General features: G+C 41.3%; 1 protein-coding gene across 1 annotated transcript in view; it reads left to right on the plus strand.

Annotated features, from left to right (window-relative positions):
* The first annotated feature begins 12416 nt into the window (after positions 1-12416).
* Positions 12417-14772, plus strand: part of P4HA3 (prolyl 4-hydroxylase subunit alpha 3) — a 52500-nt gene continuing 50144 nt past the window's right edge. The window contains exon 1 of the mRNA XM_027848296.1: positions 12417-12796. Within this exon, the coding sequence (XP_027704097.1) occupies positions 12543-12796 (254 nt within the window). The 5' untranslated portion in view covers positions 12417-12542. The remainder of the gene's footprint in view (positions 12797-14772) is intronic.

Here is a 14772-nt window from a genome sequence, read left to right on the forward strand (position 1 = left end):
ACATATATATATATATATTACATTTTGAACTAAGGTCATGGACTTCAGGTTAAGAGCCTTTGATTTAGCCCCTGGACACTTCTAGTGAGGAGGAACCTGTGTTCATTTACATAAATTTACATTTGCTCTATAGTTTACCAAGTATTTTGCTCACACAACAACTTTGTGACTGTAACTTATCTCCATTTCTAAAATGAAAAAACTTGAGGACAGGTGATGTGACTTGCCCTAGAGTTCTAATGGAGAAATTAAAAGCAAACCTACTGCTTACTGCTTTAAAGAGCCAATATCAATAAGATAAAGGACAGAGAGTGGGAGAGAATTCTTCTCTTGTACTTGGTGGACCTGATTATTATGTCAGGCTTCATCCAGGCACCACAACAGAGTAAAGAACTTGGAAAGGATGATTAATGTAGGAGGAAGATAATTAAAAAATAAATGGACTTGGAATTAAGACCCATGAGAAAAGGTTAAAGGAATCGCAATCCTCCAACCTCAGACAAGACCGAAGGATAATTTAATTGGTCCTCAAAAGGAAAGCAACACTTGAACTGAGAAAGATAACTAGCTGTTTTCCATTTCCAGGGAAGACAGAGTGAAAGGAGACAAGGTAAAGGCAAAGTAGCAGGCAGGCTACATGACCTGGGCAAATAAGTTTCCCCATATTTAAAAGGAGAGATTTGGAGTAGATAATTTTTCAGGTCCTTTTCATTCCTGGGAGTCTGAGTTAGGGTCTGAGAGGTTTAAGTTAAGGTGGAGGAACTTCCTAACAAGGATTGTTGAACATTTGGAATGTGTGAAGAGATCATGGCAGAATCTTGAGGCTTTAAAAAGTGAGCCACATTTTCTTCTGATTTGAGATTTCCTGGAGATGGGAATGTGGACTTCTTATACTGCTGTCTTAAATTCAAGCATTTTTGGTGGGTTTAAGCAGAAGTTGAAGTGTTTTAAAGCCCGAGTAAATTGATAATTAAGTTTCATTCCGAATTTAGAAGATAATATTGCAGATGTTTTCCCAAGGTTGAGTAAGAAAGGCAGAAACAAGTATAGTAAAGATATTTTTGACTTCACTTTTCATTCCTCCTGCCATAATGGCTTGAACACAGTCCTTTCCATTTTAAGGAATGCCCGGAGCTTTTTGTTTTGTTTGTTTTTACACGTAAAATATTTATTATATAGATGTAGGACCTTTGGCAAATCCAGAAGGTTTGAGAAATTGGACACTTGGGGATATGTCATTTCAGGAAATGGACCCTTGTTTCTTAAGCAGATAGTATGTATTTCTGGAATATGTAATGATCAATGAAATGACATCATTTTTAGCGAGAGGACGTAACTTTGAAAATGAATTGCTCTGTGAAATGAAAGTGACAATGTTTGCTACAAATGTTTCCTATTCATGTTGATAATGCTTAAAACATCCGTGTGATTCCATTTGGAAAAGTTTCCTTTTTCCCCTTTCTACCAACCCTTTTCTTCCCCCCATTTCTATTTTGTGACTGTGAAAAGCCTATTACCTTACTGATGGAGTTCATTTGTGGATTGTTTGTTTTGTTACCACCAAAAAGAAATGTGAGGGCAAAAAATTGAATCTGTTCAAAACTCATTTGGGTTTGTCTGAATACTGTTAATTTATTATGAATTTTTTGAAATTCATGTTTTTGGAGATGGTTTTGAGAAGCTGATGGGGAAAACAGTTGTTTTCACCCAAACTAATGACTATTTGAACATTTGATTTTTAGTTAGTTTGGTTTTTTTTCACTGCTGTTCATCCAAGGATTTTAAAATATTCATAATAAGCCTTTGTTTTTTGTCTCAAAGTGTTGGACAGCTAGAAAAAGCCAGAAGTCAGAGAATTGTTCTGTCTGCCTATCTGAACAACACAGCTGTACTCATAACCCCTATCAGTCTTAGTTTTCAAAAAATAATGTTTACTTCAAAAGTCACCACTTCGTTATCTTGGTCAGCAAGCTTTCTTCCTCTTTCTAGTTTCAGTACTAGAAGCAGGGTGGCATGATGGAAAAGCATCGGACCAGGGGTGGGGAGCTTGCGGCCTTGAGGCCACGTGTGACCCTCTAGGTCCTCAAGTACAGCCCTTTGACTGAATCCAAAATTCACAGAACAAATCCTTTATTAAGGGGATTTGTTCTGTGAAGTCAAAGGGGATTTGTTCTGTGAAGTCAAAGGGCTGTACTTGAGGACCTAGAGGGCCACATGTGGCCTCGAGGCCGCAGGCTCCCCACCCCTGCATTGGACTATGAGCCTCAAAACATGGGTTCTTGTCTTGACTCTGACTTGCACTGTGACCATGGTCAAGTCTTTTCACCTCTTGGGTCTCAGTTTCCTCATTTTCAAATGAGAGGGGCAGACCGAACTCTTAAGGAGTCCTCCTAGTTCTGTTACCAGTATCCCCATGGCATTTAATATTAAAGTCGCATAAAGTTATTGAAGCACATAAGGGTACCACATCAGAAACATACACATATATATCCGTGCCCTCTAAGATCCCTAGTTTTTTAGGTGTGGCTTGAACCTACTTAACAGTAGTTTGATGAGTTTATTAATTAGCTTCCTAATCCTTTAACATTATTTAATTGATTGTAATAACATTCGTAGAAATTAAGAGCAATAAGGATTCTCTTTGCCAAATTTATTCAAATGATATTTGCTAAGCACCAACAGATCTATACTCAGTTTCTTTTTTTGTGCAGAGAATAGAGTAATCCTGTTAATGCGTGATAGGTAGAACAAGGATTATCATCCTTGTTTTTTATCATTGAAGAACTGAGGCTTAGAAAAATAAAATAAAGCTTAGAAATAAAATTTTTAAAAGGCATAGAGAAAACTGGCCACAGTCACACTGCTGAAGTTCAGTGTCAGAGCAATGAGCCCTGGTTTCCTGGCTCCAAGTCTATTGCTCCTTCCATCATACCATGCTGCCTTTCCATTCCTATTTGGATAATGGCACATTGTCTTTAATGCCTGCCGTGCAGCTCTAATAATTAAATGGCTTATATTTATATAGTGTTCTGTTGTTTACAAAGTACTTTATACACATGATCGTTTATTATTTCAGTAACTTTATTATCTCAATAACTATGAAATAGGCAGGATAAATATCTTCATTTTCCATATTAAGAAACTGAAGCTCAGAAAGACAAAGTAGACTTCTAGCTGGGCAATCTTGGGCAAGTACTAGAAAGGAAATTTGGTTGGTCCTTTCACCCGTAAGTCCAAGGATTTTCCTTTGTAACACCTCCTACTTCCCAGCTTCAGCAGCATTTGGGAGAGAGCTTTATCTCAGTTTGTGCAACTGAAGGAACTCAAGCTTAGTGTCAAAGGTTCTACGTATACCCATGGTATTATCTGAGAAGCCTACTCAGAAGCTGAGGGGTAAGAGTATGAGTGTGGTTGTTTGGTTTAGAAATGTCTTGTATAGATCTGCAAAATGTTCAAAGACGTTTTCCTGAGTAAGTTGTGATGGAAAGACATTAGTTACCAAGAGACATGGGTTCTAGTCCTGGCTCTGTTTTATGGCCTTGGAGGGATCAGTTCTCCCCTCTGGCCTCACTTTCCTGAATTGTGAAGTAAGAGAACTATACTGTGTGATCTGAAAAGTCCATCTCATCACCAACATTCAGTAATAGATATCTTAACACTCCTACAATCTACATTTTAAGGGTGAAGTAGGTGAAGGTTTGGGGCAGCTAGGTGGCACAGTGGATAGAGCACCGGTCCTAGATTCAGGACCTGAGTTCAAATCCAGCCTCAGACACATAACATTTACTAGCTATGTGACCCTGGGCAAGTCACTTAACCCCATTGCCTAAGCAAAAAAATAAAAATTTTTTAAAAATTTTAAGAAAGTTGTGAAGGTTCAATTACTAATGGAATTATAAAATTGATCCCATAAAGAATTCCCTTCTTAAGTCTGCTAGCATACCCTCCCAAGGAAGTCAAAACTTATTTGAACCTCATATATTTTTAACCTAGTTATAGAAAGAGTTGTATCTGATGAGATGTGCACAAACTGACAGAGGTGAAGTATGGGTAGTGTTTACAGCACCCTGAGTGTTCTTCCAGGCATAATCACACACACCCCCTTGCTTTATTCTGTTGAAGGCTGGAGGATTACATGCTCTGTTACAAATGAAGCGCTATTTTCCTTATTAGATGTGTGATGATAAGGTTTGCACCCAGGGGTCTGAATTTAGAATTGTGACTTTGGTTAAGGCACCTTAACTCCATCAAGTCAATACCTTCTTTGTTGCAGATGATTTTCCTATTGTGAGACCAGGGTGTGTTATAAATACTGCTTGTGAAAATTTGCACTTTTTCCTAAACATTTGTGTATGGATTATTTTCGTGGTTTTAGCTAGATAAAGTGTTGTTAGTAATAAACTGTTCTCTTCATAATAAGTTTTCATATGTTTGAGTTCTTTGTTCTGATTTGTTTGGGTTTTGTCAGCATTAACTTAAATATTTGCATCTTCCCAGGTGATGCAGTTGTAAGGTACTGAACATCTGCTTAAAACACTCAGGTACATATTCTCAAACTTCCTTTGGGGTTTGAGATAGCATAGAGTTTCTAGCATAGTGTCAGGAAATCCTTAATAGGGCACAGCTATATAGTGCTTTATAGTTTAGCAACAACCAGGTAAATAAGGTAAATAAGACAATAGGATTATCCCTTTTCTTCAGGCAAGGAAATTGAAATTCAGAAAAGTGGCAGCCCCAGTGACCCACCTTATGAGTGGCAGAGCCAGAATTCAAACTCAGTTCTTTCCATCTTTCCACTGCACTAAAGCTGTCTCAGAAATAAGAATGACTTTCAAAGTTCTCTATGTCTGCAGCAAAGAATTAGGACTCAGGAAGCTTGGGTTCTAGCCCTATCTTTGCTACTAACTAGGTGTGATGTCTTGTACTAATCATTTCATTTTGTTGGGCCTCAGTTCCCTGCTTTGTAAAATAAAATTGGAGTCAGGGTCTCTAAGACCCATTACAACTGTAATATTCTGTTATAAAACCCTCCTTTCCAACTGACTGCACTTTCTTGCAATTTTCAATACCAACTAATTCAGTCAGACCTCAAGAAATCAAAGACCAGGATGCATCTAAATGTACAACTCATAATTGGCTATTTCTGTGAATGCTAATAATCTCCAGTCTCTTAACTGACTGGGGAAAACAGTTCCATAACCAAGGGATTGTTGGGAAGGGAAAGGAAGACTGAAGTTGGCCAAGACCGAGGCAATAATCTGAAAAGCAAGCTAACATCTTAGTCAACAAAATCTATTCTGAGAATTCTCTTGCTTGCAGCCTGTGAGAACACCCCTGAGAGCTGGGGAACAGCTTCTGCTGCTAAATGCCAAAGTTACACTGCCAGTAGCTAATGATTTCTCTCTATTCTCAGGTAAACATAAACAGATCCATCCACTAACCAACTTGTCAGTAGGCTGGCAGAGGGAGCCTTTAGAATTTGAATATTCCCTGCTAGTGTCTTTATCTCAGCTTGATCTTGAGATACCCCAGGGTACTTTTGTCCCTACCCTGACCATTTCCTCATTACTATAAAGTGTGAAGCAATCCACGACACTGAATCACAGAATGTTCCCATTAGAAGGAATCTTAGAGATCGTCTCAGTCCAGGGGCTTTTAACTTTGTGTGTGTCATAGACCCCCTTGACAGTCTGTCGAAGCCTACGGATCCCTTCTCAGAATCATGTTTTTAAATACATGAAATAAAATGCACAAGATTACAAAGGAAAACAATTTTATTGAAAGAATTGTCCCCCAAAAAACCCTTTTTTTTTAAGTTTGCAGGTCCCAAGTTAAGCACCCCTGAAGTCCCACCCTCTCTTTTTACTGGAAGAGGAAATTGAGCCCCAGGGAGGGAAAACTGCTTGCTCAAGGTTACCCAATTAATAAACAGCAGAGTTGGGGTTCAGATGCATGTCTTCTGACTCTTTGTGCCTTGTTCTTTCTGCTGCCTTCCTAAGGATCCATCCCTCTTGGGCCTTGCAAACTTTTAAGGATTCCAGATCTTCTCAGGAATCAATCTGTGGGAGCTCGGCCTCAGTTCCAAGACATTCTCCTTTACTATTTTGTAACTTCCCAATCTCTAAATTCCAGCCTGAGGCACCAAGCTTCGAAGCCCTTCCTAGGCTCTGCCTTGGCTCCTTAGGGTCTGCCACACTCAATCTAATTACTTGTTTCCCTCCTCCTAACAATGCCATTATCACTGGGTCCCCAAATCAAGCAGGAGTTTCTTTTTGATGTTTCCTTCCCTGCCCATCACACTTGACCACAAGAGAGCATTTTCTATAGTTAATATACAAGAGAAAAGAAAATCTATAAATTCAGAAAGAGCACACCAGGTTGAGGTAGTTAGAAATGTGTAAAAGAAGACTATTCACATTGAAAGCTGAGTCATCTTACCCCATTTTTAACTACTACCCAGGCCAGGATTAGCTGATTCTTTTTAGGCTTGGAATGTCCATCTTCTTTTTGTGGCTCAAACAGAATGCCATTTTCCAGACCAGGACTTCCCTGCTGATTGGAGCATACCATATTCCTTTCTGTAAGCCAAGATACTCTCAGCCTGTCAAAAAGCTCCTAATGGTGGTGTGGTAAGTTTTGGGATGTCCTAGTCATGCAAACCCAATGATTGACTTTTTTCCTCCCCCCAACCCCATCTTTGCCCAAAGAAGGGCAAAAATTTAAAAAAAAACACAGGCTCTGTTCCCATTCCCTAAAATATAAACTGCATCATGTTCCAAAGAACATAATGACTGTCAAATCCTATTCTAGTTTTTGCCCATTATTCAAACCTTCAGTACTTAAAGAATCCATGAATTTGTCAGTATGAGTACTCCCTTCACTGATATAAAGTTGTGGTGTCAAATTCAAATAAAAATGGGGCCACTAATTCATACATAAGATCTCAGTGGGTAGCATATTGACTTAGTTTTCAAATGTGATATTATTTATGTTCTGTTGCATTTTTTATTTTGTTAAATATTTCGCAGTTACATTTTAATCTGTTCCTCAGATGGTTTTCATGAGCTGCTTTGGCCACACCATAGAGTGGTGGCCAACATGTTCTGATGATGAAATATACTGCACAGGGCTGTTCTTGAGACCACAGTCCATCACTCAAAGACTTTCCAGATTGGTAGTACCTGCCATTGTTTATGTTCCTTTGGCATAGCTTTGGAGAGCCCAGGATCACCTTCATACCATCACGAAAAGGTTCTTCCAGCTCGGTTCCCTTCCGGTAGCCAGGAAGGGAGCTACTGCTCTGGATCCCATGCTCCTACGTTAGGGGCCTGAAGAGAATTCACCTAACCATTCTACCTTTGCTAACTTTGGGGGGGGGGTCCCTATGACCTGGAGTACTCCTAAGACATATGACTATTATATTTCTGGGACCTAGGACTAAGTAGGGGAAGGGGAAAGTTATAAGAAGGCAAATTTAGGTTTAATTGAAATAGAAAATTTCCCTCAATAATGGAATGGGCTGGGTTGAGGAGGGTATTTGATGGTGGTCAAGCATAAGCAGGTTGGGGGATTTTTGCACTGAGAATAGAAAGGAACATACAAGTAATGCTGAAGGTGGGAACAACTATGTATGTAGATCATTTTAGCTGGAGTGAAGTCTTACAATTTGGGAAGTAGAAAATGGACGTAAAAGACAAACTTAATTACTGTAATTGATCTGACTTCCTAGATTCCTGCTGCCACCTGGTGGACAAAACCACCTATCGATGTTTCAGGTTCAAGATCAGAAATAGGCATCTTTAGGAGACTGTTCTTTCTGTTTTTCTGTCTGTCTATTCTCTCTATCTCTCCACACCCCACACACCCCCATCCTTTTTTTTTAAGTGGAAGAAAGAGACCCAGAGAAGGAAAACAATTTGTGAAAGGTCAAGTAGCAGGTCTGTAAAAGACTCCAAGTGTTACTTCTCTGGTTTTTTTCAACTTCATCTGTCATCCATTGACAAATATATGAATACTCTATGCGATGTTATAGCCACTGGAAACAAATGAAAGTGAGTAATTTCATGCATTTTAAAGAGACTTCCCCAAATGAGGGTAAATTAGTCCCCATTCCTGGGCCTCAGCTTTCCTCTTGGTTTTTTTGTTTGTTTGTTTGTTTGTTTGTTTGTTTGTTTTTGGGTTGTTTTTTTTTTTTAAGGTTGAATGAGATTTATTCAGCAAACGTGTGCAGAACTTTCTTGTACTCAGCACTTGGAGGAGACTGTTTTTCATCTTTGTCTCTTTCCTGCCTAGCACGAGGCTTTGCACATAGTAGACATTGTATAGCTATTGAGTTAAATTAAAATTGAGACATTTGTCTTCTCTAAGCCTATATTCCTCATCTGTACAAATGGGGATATTTATACTACCTGCCTCTCAGGGTTATGGTAGAAGATTTACAAAGTTCCAGAGGGAGGTTCAGAATATAGGAAGAACAACTCTGGAACTAACATGAATTTGCTATATATTCTTTTAAAAATGCAAGCTATATGTAATAGAAAATTATGGTTTTGTATATAACCCTCTTTTTCTTTTCTTTTTTAAATGTATGGGAATACTAAAGTTTTATATTTGCCAAGTACAAAAATTCAAACAAAATAAAAAAATTTAACAAAGTTCTTTGGAAATATTATTATTATTATTATTATTATCTTTCTTGATAGAGTTTAAGAACTTAGGACAGGGACCATATCTATTCATCTTATTCTCTCCCCCATGGCCAAGCTCTGGGCTATATACACAGTGTTTCTCATCAAAGATTTGTTGAATAAATGAAGCACTTTATTCTATGCTATCTTTTGATGTCCTCTGAGTTTGTAGGCATACCCTAAGACTATGGACAGGTCCATAGGCCTGAGTTTCAGTAAAATTAGGGAGTTGCCCAACACTATACAGTGTTAGTGACAAAACCCAGAGGTCCAGATTTCCATTCTAATAATGATAACAGCTGATATCACAAGCCATAAAGTACTATGGAATTGGGGGGGAGGGTCTTATTTAATTTGATCTTTACATCAATGAATAAATATTTATTAAGTTTCTGCTATGTGCCAGACACTGTGTGTGTGTGTGTGATTTGGGGAGATTACTGGGAAAGACTTCTTGCTTAAGGAAGTAACTCCTGAGCTGAGTCTAAAGGGGAGGTAGTGAAGTGTAGTAAAAGTATTATTCTCATTTTATAGATAAATAAATTGAGGCTCAGGCAAAGTAACTTCCCTAAGGTCAAATAACTAATGTCAGTTGGGATGGGGACCTAGTCCTTACTCCAAATGTAGTGCTCTTTCCACTATACTACCTGCCTCCTAGTACTTTTTAGGAGACCAGTTTCATGTCTCCACAGCAGAACTCTAAGTGCTTAATGGCAGACAATAGTCTTTTATGTCTTGCTTTTTCCCCTATTCTTAGCACAATACTAACCACAAGGCACAGGCTCAGTAAAGAGAAAATTAAATCGGCTCATCTAGAAATAGGTCCCAGGTAGCAGTCTTCATTGTTAAGCAAAAGACAAATGGTGTGGTCTTCAGTGAAACATGGTCGGGCAGTTCTCCTATAATACTAGAAAAGTGTAGCCATGGGAAACTGAGGAAATAAGAGAAAAGAAAAGTCAGAAATACCATAAATTCTAAAACTCCACCAGGGGGCACCCTTGGAGTTAGAATACTAGAACCAGAGTCTTGTCAATCTGACAACCCTCTCCAAGAACTGCTTTCTTCCCCATCTATTCCCTGCAAGATTTTTTTTTTTCTTTCTCCAGAACAGGTGTTAGCAGTGCTATCTTCTGGGTGGTTAGGTGGCACAGTGGTGGATAGAGCATTAGGCCTGGAGTCAGGAAGACTCTTCGTGAGTTCAAATCTGGCCTCAGAAACTTACTAGCTGTGACCCTGGTCAAGTCACTCAACCCAGGGGCAGCTGGGTAGCACAGTGGATAGGGCACCAGCCCTGAAGTCAGGAGGACCTGAGTTCAAATCCGGCCTAAGACCAAACACTTGACACTTACCAGCTGTGTGACCCTGGGCAAGTCACTTAACCCCAACTGCCTAAAAAAAAAAAAAAGTCATTCAACCCTGTTTGCCTCAGTTTCCTCATCCATAAAATGAGCTGAAGAAAGAAATTGCAAACTATTCCACTATCTTTGCTAAGAAAATCCCAAACAGGGTCACAAAGTCAGACATGACTTAATCACAAAGTGCTATCTTCTCCCTTGTGCTGGTCTTTTTATTTAGAAATGGCGATGTGCAGGGCAGCTAGGTGGAGCAGTGGATAGAGCACTGGCCCTGGAGTCAGGAGGACCTGAGTTCAAATCTGCCCTCAAACACTAGACACTAGCTGTGTGACCCTACACAAGTCACTTAACCCTGATTGTCTCACCCCCCCAAAAAAATGGCATTGTGGTACTGTCAAAAGAGTTCTGGATGTGAAGTCAGAAGACCTGGGTTGGCATTCAGGTCCTACCACTTGTGCAACATAGAGCAAATTACTTCTCTCCAGGCATTTTCCTCATCTGTAAAATGACAAAGTTGGAGTAGTTGCTTCATCCAGTTTTAAATCCTAAGATTCCTCTGACCTTCCAACAGGAAGGAGTATAAGGTGGATAAGATGGAGCTACTTTAGCTTGGTTCTTGGAGTTCTCACTGGAGAAGAAAGAAGAAAAGCACCCAGGCAAGATCCTGACACTAGCAAAGAAGGTGGCTTCTAACTAGCAGCTTTCCCCTGAGGAAGTACTTAGGAAAGAAGCCAGAACATGGCAAAAAGACCTGGATCCTAGCCCTGGCTATGCTTCTGACTCTTATGTGTGACTTTAAGCAGGTTCTTTCACCTCTGCCTCAGTTTCCACCCCTGTAAAAATGAAGGGTTTGGATCAGATGGTCTCTAAGGGTCTTTCTAGCTCTGATGTTACATGAATCTGTTGTTTGCTGGTGATCCACAGCAGTCCTCTCCAGTGAAGACTGAAAAAAACTAAATATGTTACTAGGGTAGGCTGAGGGCACTGCAAAGAAAGTTCTTTTTGTCCTGTACCTAGGACTTATTTCCTATGGATGCCAGTCCTGTCTAAGAGAGAGGCTTACCACCAGAAAGTATGCAGGATCACTGTCAGAACTGGAGGGGACCTTGATACAACCAATGCTGTCATACAGACAGATACAGACTTGGAGCTTGGACCTTAAAGATTATGCCAAAGATGAGCAAATTGAGGCTCTGAAAAGTTAAGTCACATGCCCAAAGTTTCAAAGGTAGTAAACGGCAAAACCAGGACTCAAACCCTCAAACTCCAAACTTAATGTTCTTTTCTGCTCGCATTTATATATAACTTTAAGGTTTAGAAAGTTTACTTTCTTTATAACCCTCTTCAGGAGGCAGGTACTGTAAGTATGACTTGTCCCCATTTTACAGGTTAAGAACAGAGAAGCTACAGATTGTGAGTGACTGCCTCATGGACACACAGCTAGCAAATGTTAGAAGTAGGATTAGAACCCAGGTCTCTTTCTGACTCCAAATCTAGTGCCTTGCATCACATTGCCTATCATCTGGCACTGGAGAGAGAAAAGTCTGGAACGACTCCATAAAGAGAATTTAGGACGTCAGATGGGGAAGGGACCTTAGCACAAATAATGTCAGGTCTCAATGTCAGGCCTGGAAGGAACCTTAAGAGATCATTTATTCCAACCCCCTTATTTTTACCCAGGAGGAAAATGAAGCCTGGGTGGAAGAAAGGTTTTGTCCAGGGCTAGACAATGAGCTGGCTGCAGAGTTGGGACCAGAATTCAGATCTCTTGTCTCCCAGCCAAGGCTCCTTCTTCTACACTCTGCAATTTCAGAGTTGAGGAGAAGCAGAGGGAGAGGGAGAAAGCATAATGGGAAAAGGGACAAGAGGGCATAGCCAGGTGGAAGGGTAAAGTAAAAGTGATGGAAACTCAAGAGAAAAGAAGGGTGTGGAGCAGAGAGAAAAAAGAAAAGAGAAAGAGTTGAAGAAAGATAAGGGGGAAGAAAACTGGGAAGAAGCTGAGGGAAGAATGGTATGGGGGGAGAATGAGAGGGAAAACAAGAAGATAAATGTATAAGAAGTGTGGGAGGGAACAGGCAGAGGGGGAAGCGGGGCTAGAGGGGAAGGGGCAGAGCTATATGGTAAGAGGAAGGGAAGGGGGAAGGGAACTAAGGAGGGAAGGAAGAAAGAGAGCAGAGAAGGGGAGAAAACAGACCGCAAGAAAGAGAGGATGAATTTATAAAGTGGTGGAGGTGAAAAAGCAGAGAAAATAAGAACAAGGGAAGGTGTGAAAGGAGAGGCAGGAGATGGGAACAAAGCTGTAGAAATAAGGTGAAGGGAACTGTGGAGGGAAGGAGGGAGTGGAGCAAAGAAAGGGGAGGAGAAGAGAGGGGAAAGAAAGAGGCAAGGGGCAGCGGAGGAGAGATGTGAGGAGGGAGCCGCGGAGGAGGGAGGCCGGGAGTGTGAAGGGGTACGAAGCGAGGAAAGAGTGCGCTGGGAAGACAGTGCAGCCCCTGGAGGGATGGGCCCCCCGGCGGCGCTGGTCCTGCTGGTGCTGCCCGTGCTGCCTGTGCTGCGGGCCCTGGAGCTGGGGGCTGGGGCCGGGGCTGGAGTTCGGGGCAAGGAGGCGGGGGTCGGCCCGGGCCGGGGCCGCGGGGAAGACAAGTTCTCGGCACTGCAGAGCGTGGAGCGGGCGCTGGGTCCGGAGCGGGAGCTGCTGCGGCTGCTGGAAGGCTACGTGCGGGGTGAGGAGGCCCGTCTGCGGGACCTGCGCAGGTAGGAGGTGCCGGGTGGGCTGGGATGAGTGTGTGAGTGTGTGAGTGTGAGTGTGTGTGTGTGTGTGTGTGTGTGTGTGTGTGCGCAAGCGCGCAGGATCCTGACCCACCGATCCTGTGGCTACTTATGACACTCCGTGTGTGTGACATTGTATATTTGTGTGAGACAGAACACTTTGGACAGTAACTCACTGACCCTGTGCCTACTTATAACACTTCAAGTGTGTGATACTGACTGGGTGTGTCTGGGTGTGTGATGTATGAGGATCAAATGAGGCTGTGTACAGCATTTTGCCACCCTTGAGACACTGTAGAAAAACTAGCTGTTACTATTATTGAGCCAGGGGTGTGTGTTTCGAGACTGACAGCCTGAGACACAGGATGTGACAAGGAAACTCTATGTGAGATACAATATGTGACATTGTAGAAAGCCTTGTGCCGTGTGGTAGCATGTGTGGCACGGTAAAGTGAACTGGGCTCCTATTTGAATTGGGACACTGTGAGACACAGGGACACTGAGACAGTATAAGCACAGATGATGGGCTGTGAGCTCTTACATGACTGAGGCACTTAGCCAGCTCTGTATAAAGACCTTAGAGGCAGTGTAGCCCAGTAGATAGAGAGCAAGAAAAGCAGTCAGAAAGACCTAGCTTCAAATCCCATCTCTGATTTAATATTGGCTGAGTGACCCTGGGCCAGTCACTTAACCAATTAGTGCCCCAGGAAATTTTCTAAAGCTATTAAGACACAAAGAAGTTACAGATCTGATCTGCATTGGTATAGTGAGTTTCCTTATTGGAAGATCCCTACACTGATGAAATCACAGGTCTAGACCAAAACCTAAAGTAAGACCCTTTATTAATTCTGTTTATATCTTCCCTAAATGTCCAGCATGAAGGGTTTTGTGCATAACAGGTGTTTGTTTAATACCTGAAGAAATATCTCCCCATAGTACTCAAGGAAGGGGTTTTAAATGGAATTGAACTGAATGAAGACAGTGTGCAGGACTGGTGTGTCTGTGTGAAGGATGGTGTGTTAATATTTACTCTGTGTGCCAGTGGTACTGAATATGTGTGTGACGTTGTATGGGTCACACTGAATGAGCCAATGTTGCCCTGTGTGAATGTATAGCACTGTGAGTTATGCAGACTGAGCGGGACCAGAAACATCTTAAATGAGACTGGGTGATCCTGGAGGGGCATGGCTGTGACCTTGACACCAGTCCCTGATGACTCCTGTCTCCTGTGACTTGGAATGATTGTGCTTTACTCTATGACTGAGAGAGACAGACAGACACAGACAGAGATGGAGACACCGGGGAGGAAGAGAGAGATTCTATCTGTGATTCAGTGAACAGCTGAACCTTGGTATCCAACCAAATACAACTGCACATATGAAGAATGATGTATTTTTTTTGGTCAGTTAGCCAGTGTGTATGTGTGACATAGTTTTTATCTACATGTATAAAATATGCATGAGCATGTGCCTTAAAAAATAAATGATAATGGCGGCTTTGATGATGATGTAATGGTGGGGGAATCTAGAGAATCTTTTTTTTCTTCCATATTCTCATAAGCTTTACTTTCATCAATTTTTTTGGCAATAGAATAGTTGTCCAGTATTTTGTGGATCCAAGTACAGAAAGAGCCAGAAAACATACTCTGATTCCCAAAGTTAGAGCAATGGAAAGGAATACTAAATCTGGTCCTGTAATACTAATACTAAACTAGTCCAATTTCTGCCATTGGGTGACCTTGAGCAAGTAAGTTACTGCCTCCCTGGTCCTCAGTTTTCCCATCTGTAAAAGGAAGAGGTTGGACTGAATGGTGTCTTAGGTCCCTCCCATCTTGACATTCTATGATCAAATGAGATAATGTATGTTAAGCAATCTGCAAACCTTAAAGCACTACATAACTGTGAGCTTATCTTCTAAAGACCTGTCTAGCTCAGACACCCTGCGTTTTAAGGTTCATCCCA

This window comes from Vombatus ursinus, unplaced genomic scaffold (assembly GCF_900497805.2).
Source record: "Vombatus ursinus unplaced genomic scaffold, bare-nosed wombat genome assembly UNPS02005659.1, whole genome shotgun sequence".
Lineage (NCBI taxonomy): Eukaryota > Metazoa > Chordata > Mammalia > Diprotodontia > Vombatidae > Vombatus > Vombatus ursinus.